General features: G+C 52.2%; 1 protein-coding gene across 5 annotated transcripts; it reads left to right on the top strand.

Annotated features, from left to right (window-relative positions):
- Positions 1-4,144: 4,144 nt before the first annotated feature.
- LOC115399459 (endothelial zinc finger protein induced by tumor necrosis factor alpha-like) lies at positions 4,145-10,160 on the top strand. 5 transcript variants are annotated; one of them, XR_003932648.1, is made up of 6 exons: positions 4,145-4,336; positions 5,363-5,594; positions 5,665-5,720; positions 7,992-8,049; positions 8,524-9,515; positions 9,758-10,160. XR_003932648.1 is itself a non-coding variant. In XM_030106849.1 (5 exons), exons 1-5 carry the CDS (start codon positions 4,217-4,219, stop codon positions 9,312-9,314), a joined length of 1,254 nt encoding a protein of 417 aa, XP_029962709.1. In that variant the 5' UTR covers positions 4,145-4,216; the 3' UTR covers positions 9,315-10,160. The 5 variants fall into 5 exon arrangements, 3 of the variants coding, with proteins under 3 accessions (XP_029962709.1, XP_029962710.1, XP_029962708.1); XR_003932647.1 differs by having other exon boundaries at positions 8,524-9,639; XM_030106849.1 differs by having other exon boundaries at positions 5,366-5,594; positions 8,524-10,160.
- The last annotated feature ends 326 nt before the right edge of the window (positions 10,161-10,486 follow it).

Here is a 10,486-nt window from a genome sequence, read left to right as displayed (position 1 = left end):
GCATATCACATTCAAACAGATTAACACCGCCCGCCTGGACTGCGTGGCGGGGAAAACAAGCGCACCCGCCAATGCGGAAGCTAAACTAACTCCACCCGCCACTCGCGGTGCGGGTGAACAAACCAAGCGCTCCCGTAGACGCGCACTCAGACACTCTATCAATTAAGGAACTAAACACGGATCAAACTACCGCACAGGCAAGACTTGGTAGCAGCAGGAATGGACATCTGTCTGTAATAAGGAAGGACGGCACGGATCACAGCTGACAGGGACAAACGCAGGCTGCGGATGAACGGTACTCACTTTGGTCAATTACTGTGGATCCGAGGCATCAACCGCATCACGCACGTCTGTACGGTGAGGCAGGAAAGGTGGAGGAAAAGCCAGGCTCACAAGAACAGGTCATTTAGGCAAATCTGAAGGACCAGGGTCTGCTAGTCCCCATGCTCCGCTGAGCATTCAAACGCCACAGCTGATGACACGACGTCATCTCCGGCTGCCAGGAACCAACCCGGACGCTCCCTAACCCAGCCTTTTATACACATATATATATATATCAGTGGCGGACCGTGCATTTCACATTAAGGCCTTCAGAACAGATCTGCCTGAACCAATCCACCTCTCAATAACTATTTTGTCTACAAAAAAAAATCTTATTATGCAGATATGCACATAAAGAGTTGTTGCACAGCAGATAGATACTTGTGCAGCCAGAATAAATGCCTTTGCTGAAGAGCACAATTCTCCTACTACATCTGTGCACATACAATGAGCATCAACAACTTAATAAAACAGCAATATTATTTAGGAAAAGAGGAACATTTTACTCACCAAAATCCCGATTATCTGAAAACAAAATCCATCCTCCTTTCCTTCCTCAAAAAGAGTTCAACTGCTCTGTCATATAGATTATCCGTGTTTCAGTTCCATAAAGCCAGGGCTGAAAGTCCAGCTGCCCTGTGGGATTTCTGGCGTAAGTTTTATTTCTCTTCAGGTCTTCTTCTTCTTCTTCTTTGGAATAATTGAGGTAGGCGACCAACAACTTAGGTGCATAGCGCCCCCTACTGTACCTCTTGGTGAATGTAAATCAGAAGGCCTGGATCTGCTGTTGTTAGTGTAGCTAGCTAGAAGGCGCTGAGTCGCCAACTCGAAATCTGATTGGTTGAAGCAACTGTCTGTTTGACGCTTCACTTTACTTTACTGGGCCATCAGAACGGACAGTGAAGGCCTCGGGCAGATTTCTTTGACCCTAGCAACAGATGATGCCTGAAATCTGATTGGTTAAATGATTTAATATGAAAAAAACATGTCTGGAAGCAGCGCGACCACGGGAAAACTATGAAAGGAACTGGAACATACCGTTTGGAATCATTTATTAATTATTTATGGACAAAATATAATTTACACCAGTCTGTAATTCAGATAATTTTTAGGCCAGCAGAGAAGGTCTTGCAGGCCCTGACGGCCCAGCTGGTCGTGATCAAAATAAATTCAAGCATCTGTGATGCAATCAAAACCGCAGAGTTTAATGATAAGTTTGAGTATTGTTTTGGTTAATAAGCTCAGTGAACCTGACGTCTGTCGAGCAGCGAATACATGTTTAAATGTAAAGATTTCACCTACGCTCAGAGAACCTCAGAGAAAAATGTTTAAACGAGCTCACATGCTGCTCCTTCAATTCACACTTTGTTGAATGGAGTAGAAGATAATAAAACAGAACATTAGACAGAGAAGAGAGTCTGGTTTCCACAGGGAGGAGGGATCTGGGACTGCAGAGCACTGCATAGTAGGACTGTGGATCTCCATTACTGTGGCGATTAGATATGCATCTCGATGCCCTGCCAACGATACGATATAATTTGCGATACACTGAATCCCTGCCGATACGATACTTACGATTAATCCCTGTTTTTGATACAAAACGATATGATTCACCCTCCATCCCAATTCGATATGATATGATTCACCCCTCATCCTGATACGATGTGACTCACCCTGTTCCCGATACGATGCGATACACCTGTTAGCGATGCAATTTAATAAATTAGTTCAATCAAATGCAGTTCAATGTGAAGCAAATATATCATATGTTATCTATTAAGCAAACAAAAAAATAAGAAGATGGCAAATCATTCAGCATGTTAAAATAGGCTGGGTTTACTCTTTAGAAGTAGAAAATGGAACAAAAAAGTGCTTATTGTCTGAACAAATATTCCTTGTAATCTCTCGACCAGTACTATGTATTACTTACTATGTATTACTGTCCTGTAACAATAAAAGAGTAAAACAAAAACAAAAGATTTCTATAAGATGCTGTCAGTGTAAACGGAACAGTAACAGTAACACCACATCTCTCTCAATGAGTGGCTTCAAGCCGAGGCTTTGCAGCGTCCGTCTCCCCGTCTCCCAGACAGGTCAGAAGCTCGGCATTCTTAAAAATAACCTTCGTCTTGTCAAGTTTGCCATCTTTCTTGTAAAATCCATAGTACTTCCAAACGATGGATTTGAACTTTGAGGGTGCGTTAAAAGACGATTGGAGGATTCTCCGCCGCATGCGCGGCTCCCTCCATGAGGACTGTCGGGAGCGCGCACGTCAGCCGCATGTCAGTTTGTTTACATCCGCGCAGCTGGAGCTTCGTCTTTTCGCAGAGGATTAAAACACATCTGTAATCATGTCAGTAAAAACCCTTTGGGAATCATGTATGAGCGGAAGAGCGCGCACAGGGCGGCGACTCGACGTGATATGTCATCACCAGAGTTGGGTATGTAACGACAAGTAACGAGCGTTACAAGTAGTTAAATTGCTTTTGATGGGAACGAGTAGTGTAACGGCACTACTCCTTCTTGATTGGTAGTTAAACTAGCGTTACAAATGAAACGCTACGATCGTTACTTTTACAATGACTGCAAATAGAGCAACCAAAATCTTATTATTTTAAGCGGAGGTTTTTTCATGGCCACACAGTGGTTAGCGCTCGTGTCTCACAGCAAGAAGGTCCTGGCCGGCCCCCGGCCCCGGAGGGTGTGAGAAACTTTGCGCTCGCCGGCGGGCCCACCGCTGGGGGTGGCGCGGAGGAGGAGCTGACTTTATGAAAACACTGGCGATGGATGAGAAAATACAGCCGAAATGGGCGACCTGGGGGGCCGGCCAAAGGCTGGATTCTCTTCCGGGGGGGGGAGTGGCGTTCCTCTTCCTGACGTCAGAAAGAGGGGGATTTCAGAACTGGGTGTTTGAGTGTATATTTTCTTAAAAGTGGAGCCACAATTGAGGGAGGTGACTGAATTTTTCACTTCTGGGGGATCATACAGAGGCTCTGGGAGGCAACATTACTGTAAAGACTCCTTTTTAAAGTGAATTTTGCATAATATGACTCCTTTAAAAATCTGATTCTCTTGTGACTTAGCGCTGCCGCTGCTGCACTCCGCCACGTTGCAACTTGTAGCACAGTGTGTGTGCGCATGCGCATACGGCTTCCGTCCATCTTCGGGAATGATGGTGCATTCAAGATGCCTCGGAAACACAAGACAGAAGGCAGTACAACGTGTAAAAACCGATGCAAATCTGAAGATTACCGATGAGGCACACAGCGAACGATGCATCATGACTATAAACCGTCATCCCATCGATACACAGTGAATGAATCGATACACTCGTATCTCACACGTATGTATCTCGATCACGATCGATATCGATTAATCTCCACATCCCTACTGCAGAGGTATGATGGGGCTCCTGGTGGACCAGGGCCTGAGACCGCCTCACCATACCGCTGATGACTGACTGCAGAGCGATCGTTTCATTGGACACATCTGGTTGGTTTGTTGCTGCCGGTAACAGACCTGCACACCACACACTCTTCATCATTCTTTTTATTTGCAGGTTGTTTCATTTTTTTATATTTCCAAACTTTTCTCTTGTTGTTTAAGTAGCCAGTTATCTTGTATCAGTTTAAATATGATTACCACGTGTTTTCCTTTATCTGTTTGTGGGGAAAACAGTTCAGTGAAATAGCTAATAAAATAGATAAAACTGTAATAATAATACAGAAAATACGTGGGTATCATTTACAGCAGAACAAAATCAAAACAAAGACTCCCTTTGACCGGATGAGGCAGTGACGTCACTTCCTCCGCTCGAGACGCGGTTGCTAGGCTAACAGCTAACGGCTACCGGCTAAAGGGCTTCTGGCGGCGCGGTCTCCGAGCCGTGGTCGACATGGAGTGTTTTCGGGACGGAGTGAGTTCGGCGCTGCGGCAGCTGGCCCGGGCGGTGCTGGCAGCGGTCCGGACCGGTTCCCCAAAGAGCTCTTTACAGGAGCTCAGCCCGGAAGCGGAGGTAAGCTAACGAAGGCTAACAGCTCGTCCTGCGGGGAGCGTTCACTTCATCCTGCTGGATACATTAAGTCCTCATCTCAGGATCTACCTGCTGGCGCACAGCACCAAGGGGTCAATGATAGAATACATTTTTATGTGTGTGTGCGCGCGTGTGTGTAAATAAGTCAGTGATTCTCGAGGACGGCGTGACGTCACTTCCTTGACGGCCATCTTTCCAAAGGTTTAAACAAACGCAGGAGAGCATCTCTGGGCTGGTTACCATAGCAACATGGGACGTCCTAACGAGACATCAGGACTGGAAACGACTTTGACCCGACTGAAGACACCTTTATGAAAAACTCTCAGCGAGCGATCGATCATGAAACGGATCGGATCAGTTTCAAGTCACCGATCAGATCATTTTTCGGATCAGCAAAAAAAAAAAAAAAAAAAAAAATACCAAAAGGAAACCAGCCGAGACGAGACAGATGTAAATTTATCCTCCCTTTATTTTGTTCAAAACTTTCAGCCTTTAAATTGATAAAAATATTCAACTGAATATGTCCAGTGTGGCCATTTAAAGCTGCTGTAGGCAGGATTCTGCTAGTCAGTGCTAATTTTTCTGTATTTTCTTTGGATTAAATGTTAGAGTATCCATTGATAATCCTTTAGGAGTGTAGCATCACTGCGCAGCGCTTCCATCTGTCTCTGTTCTGAGCTGAAAAGGAATCTCACAGCTCCAGGTATCTTTGACCAATCAGAAGAGCCCCTGAGGCTCTAACCGTGATTGGTCGAGGGACGTTCGTCGCACGTTCTTGTGGGAGGGGCTTAACTTGCGTCAGGGCGTGATGTCAGAGAAAACAGGACAGGATTGGCTGTGCTGGGTTTCAAATCACCATCTTAGATGGGTCAAATCGCCATCTTGCTTAGGTAAACCTAAGCAAGATGGCGGAGATGCGGAATCCTGCCTACAGCACCTTTAAATTCCTCAGTCTGACCTCTGACCCCTCCTCCTCTCCGTCTGACCTCTGACCCCTCCTCCTCTCAGCAGGAGGTCTGTGCTGTGGTGGACTCGTTGGTTCTGGATGCTGTGGAGAAGATCCTGAAGATGCTGGGAGAGTGGCTGGTTCCACTGCGTGCCACGCCGACAGCAGCAGAACCGGATCCTGCAGAACCGGATCCACCGTGTCTCAGGCCGGCAGCCGCAGAACCGGATCCACCGGGTCTAAGGCCGACAGCAGCAGAACCGGTTCCACCAGGTGCCAGGCCGACAGCTGAAGGTGACCTGCTGAGCACAGCAGCGTTCTGAAGCCGTTTCTCACCGATGTTTCCGGTATCCGGTGGTTTCAGGTGTCGGTGAAGAAGCTCGGCTCCGCTCAGAACACATCCTGGTCTTACTTCATCAGGTGAGCATGGCGGTCCGGGTCCGAAGTCCGGTTCCACACGGGTCACACTGTTCTGAGTTCTGAGCACAGGATTCATTTCATGACAGATCTGGCTCATCTCTGTGTTCGATTGATCAGGTCTTGATAAATACGGCGGATAAATTTTATCGTTATTTACATGTCAAGCCTGAAAAATTCATGGTTCAGAGGCCCCGCCCACTGAGGTCAAATACAGGTAGAAGAATCATTGGCCCCGCCCACTGAGGTCAAACACAGGTAGAAGAATCATTGGCCCCGCCCACTGAGGTCAAACACAGGTAGAAGAATCATTGGCCCCGCCCACTGAGGTCAAGCAGAGATGAGAGACATCAGCAAAAAAATGAACTTTTCTGAGATTTAAGAATCGATCCCCTCACGGCAAAACCGGAATGAAAGGATCCAGAAAAGCTGTCTGGATGAACGGACCGCGGCCGAGGTGTGAGTCCTGGCGCTCTGCGGCGGCGGTCGGATGTTCTGTAGATCCGGCCGTGATTTTCTTTCTTTCTTCTTCTCCTTTTGAACCTGTCCTCATTTTTATCTGAGCTTCATGAGGTGAAGGTTTGCTTCAGAGTCATTTTCTGCTGCACCTCAAATCAGCCTGACTCAAACGATGCCAGATCAGCCTGACTCAAACGATGCCAGATCAGCCTGACTCAGACGATGCCAGATCAGCCTGACTCAGACGATGCCAGATCAGCCTGACTCAAACGATGCCAGATCAGCCTGACTCAGACGATGCCAGATCAGCCTGACTCAGACGATGCCAGATCAGCCTGACTCAGACGATGCCAGATCAGCCTGACTCAGACGATGCCAGATCAGCCTGACTCAGACGATGCCAGATCAGCCTGACTCAGACGATGCCAGATCAGCCTGACTCAGACGATGCCAGATCAGCCTGACTCAGGCTGTGTTTGAAACCGCAGACTTACCTCCTACTCATACTAACTTATTGAGTATGCAGTACGTTCACACTGGCAGTATGCGATTTTGAGTATGCGAGAAGTTCCCGGATGATACTGCATTCGCCAGAAATGTTGAGTAGACATCGTGTGTTTACTACTCATACTGAAATTACCCAAGATGCAACGCGATGGACAGCGGTTGCGCCGCCTGGCGGCCGGCGGGTGTGTGTGTGTGTGTGTGTGGGGGGCGGCTCGGGTAGGGGGGCGGGCCCTGGCCCCGCGATCTGGGTCCGGCCCCGGAGGATGTGAGAAACTCTGCGCTCGCTGGCGGGCCGCCGCTGGGGTGCCGCGCCGCACCAGGGGGCCCGGGGGTCCCGGGGGTCCGCCGCCGGACCTCCAGAACCGACTCGGTGCGACGCCCGGGGCGGGCCCGCTCCGTGGGACCGCTGGGTGAGACGGCGCGTCTTGGTCCCGCTGCCGAGCGGGTCGGCGGGGAGCCGGTCGGAGAGGCGGAGGCGGCCGGCGGCGTGATCCGCGGTCGCCCGCCGCCAAAGCCCGACCGGGCCTGGAGGCCGGGCCGCCGGGTCGGGGGACCGACTGCCGCGGCCACGGCGCCAGGCGCCGTGCCGGGCGGGGGAGGGGGGCCCCGTGGCGGGTCCGGGGTTCCGGTGTGCTCTGCTTCTCTCCTGCTTCTCTGACTCCTCCTGCTGGATCCTGGCTCACATTTCGCCGAATTCGTCCGAACAAAATCATAAACGGCTGGTATTCGGACAAACAAACGACACACTCGGCTCTGAACCACCACTTTGTCGCCTAATTTAAAAAAAAATCTCGATAAAGTTCTACATTTGAAGAGTTTAGAGCCAAAGTGAAATCAGCTTTAGCAGGTCGATTTCGGCTCGAGGAGGAGTGCAATGCATCGTGGGTTATTATGTAGTATGCTGTAGTGTAAAGGCTTTGCATACTGTCTGATGGACTGAGTATGCAGGATGCAGTATGGGTAGTATGAGTATGGAAGGATGTAGTAGGCAGTATGCGGTTTCGAACACAGCCTCAGACGAGACCAGATCAGCTGTGCTGAGATCTGGTGGTTCCGAACTGATGGATGCTGGTCCAGGATCGGTTCTGTCCCCGGCTGTCTGTCCTCTGCTGGTCGATCAGTGAGGACCAGAGTGAGAACGAGCACAGCTTCCTCTGGCGCCCCCTACAGCTCAGAGTGGTGTTTGACAGCAGCAAGGACTGATCTGCTTCTGGGCTCGATGGGACTGAACCTGAGCCAGCTGAGGGGCGGGGCTTAGCGCTGTGAGGACGCTGATGGTCTCCATGTCTCCGTGTCTCTGGTCCCCAGGCTGCTGCTGTGGATCCGGGCTGCTGGCTGCTGGAGCTGAGGAGGGACGCCGCTGATGGTGAGGTGGTGCTGTGGGTGGAGGGAGGACTGGGGGGACCTCCGTCTCCTGGCTTTGGTCCAATCAGAGGACAGAAGGGTTCCGCTCCAGCCAGATCCGACCGGTCTGGGCGGGGCGGGGCGGGGCGGGGCCCGGGCCGGTCAGCACCTGGATGGGGGACCGAGGGAGTGCATTGGGACACAGGCTGCAGGTGGTGGAGGGGCCAAGGGTGTAGGTGTGATAGTCTCCAGCAGGTGGAGCTACAGGTGGAGCTCAGAGCGACCTGCTGCTCACTGAGGAAAGAGGCTGAATAAAACCAATGCATCGTCATCATTATTATTACTATTGTTTTTATTGGAAGACGACCTGCTGCTGACTCCCCCGGTGCCGGGTCTGAGGACCAGCTGGCCCCTCCCACCAGAGGACATCCTGTCACATGACCAGGACGGCTCCCGGACGGAGCTCAGGTGCTGCTGTGTTTTGTCCTTTCTTCAGATGAGGACAGACGGCGCTCCCCGCCCGCCACAGAGGAGGCAGTCCCCGCCTCGCCCGCCCCTCCCCCCCTGGTTGATGACCACGAGTACGCCCGCCCGCCTGGGGGCCACGCCGCGCCAAAGGGGGGCGTGGCCAGGATAACGGCACCGGCGGCTCCTCCCGTCCGGTGCTCGCAGTGCTCCATGCTGTTCCCCGACGCCGAGCGGCTGGCCGACCACCGGAGGCGGCGCCACCCGTCCTGCTCCGCCTGCGGCGCCGTGTTCCCCGCCGTCCCCCAGCTGCGCCGGCACCAGGCCTCTCAGCACGGCCTGCTGCCGTTCGCCTGCGATTTCTGTCCAAAGACGTTCGACCACCGGACGCACCGCGACCTGCACGTGAAGGCGCGGCACACCGGCGAGAAGACCAGCCGCTGCGACATCTGCGGCAAGGGCTACGCCTGCGGCGGCGCGCTCAGGGCGCACCGCGCCACGCACTTCCTCAAGGCCTTCGTCTGCGACGTGTGCGGGAAAGCCTTCCACCACGCCTGCCACCTGACGCGCCACCAGCTGCTGCACCGCGGCGAGCGCCCGCACCGCTGCGCCGCCTGCGGCAAGACCTTCCGACAGGCCGCGCACCTGCGCAGCCACCAGGACACGCACTCCAGGGACAAGCAGCTGTGCTCCGTCTGCGGCAAGAGCGTCCGCCGCCTGGACAGCCACATCCTCCACAGACACTCGACAGACCGACCGCTGAACGGTAGACCGACCGGGACAGACCGACCGCTGAACGGTAGACCGACCGGGACAGACTGACCGCTGATCGGTAGACCAGGACAGACCGACTGCTGACCGGTAGACCGACCGGGACAGACCGACCGCTGAACGGTAGACCGACCGGGACAGACCGACCGCTGAACGGTAGACCGACCGGGACAGACCGACCGCTGACCGGTAGACGGACCGGTACAGACTGACTGCTGACCGGTAGACTGACCGGTAGACCGACCGGAACAGGTTGACCGGTGGACCAACCAGGACAGACCGACCACTGGCCGATAGACTGACCGGTAGACCGACCGCTGACTGGTAGACGGACCGGTACAGACTGACTGCTGACCAGTAGACCGACCGCTGACTGGTAGACGGACCGGTACAGACTGACCGCTGACCGGTAGACCGACCGCTGACTGGTAGACGGACCGGTACCGACCGCTGACTGGTAGACGGACCGGTACAGACTGACCGCTGACCGGTAGACCGACCGCTGACTGGTAGACGGACCGGTACAGACTGACTGCTGACCAGTAGATTGACCGGTACAGACCGACCGCTGACAGGTATAGACTGACGGGTCCAGAGGGGGCGGGGCTTCAGTTTTTCAGTAAAGAGCCTGATTGTGTTTTCGTGTTGCAGCTGCTGAATAATCCCAACTAATCTGCAGGTTCATCATTAATAAAGTCATCCAGAGGGGCACAACAAGCTAATCTGTTCCAGAGTAATCTGATTACATGTGTAATCTCAGTTTAAACTGCTCATCAGGGGCGCGCACACACACACACACACACACACACTGACTGCTGTGCTCAGCTGGTAAACACCAACCAGACAGATTGACGCTGCAGTAAATCCAGTTGTTTACAAGAGTACCGGTGATTTATGTAAAGAATAAATAAATTAAAAAAGGAAGTATATTTTTCACTATTTTTTTAAAGTGTATTTTTCAATAACAGCATGAGAACTGGTGACGGCGTTCCGTTCCGTGGAACTGTGTGAGCTTCAAGCTGCTGCGCTGCAAAAACCCCCAGATGTTTATGGAGGCGGTGGATTCATTCAGCTCCATTTATATCAAGACTGAGAGCAGGAGAACCTGCAGAACCAGGATCAGAGGAGAACCTGCAGAACCAGGATCAGAGGAGAACCTGCAGAACCAGGATCAGAGGAGAACCTGCAGAACCAGGATCATAGGAGAACCTGCAGAACCAGGA

Source organism: Salarias fasciatus, chromosome 13 (assembly GCF_902148845.1).
Source record: "Salarias fasciatus chromosome 13, fSalaFa1.1, whole genome shotgun sequence".
Lineage (NCBI taxonomy): Eukaryota > Metazoa > Chordata > Actinopteri > Blenniiformes > Blenniidae > Salarias > Salarias fasciatus.
Note: the sequence above shows the minus strand (reverse complement) of the source record. Positions and strands in the feature narration are given on the sequence as shown.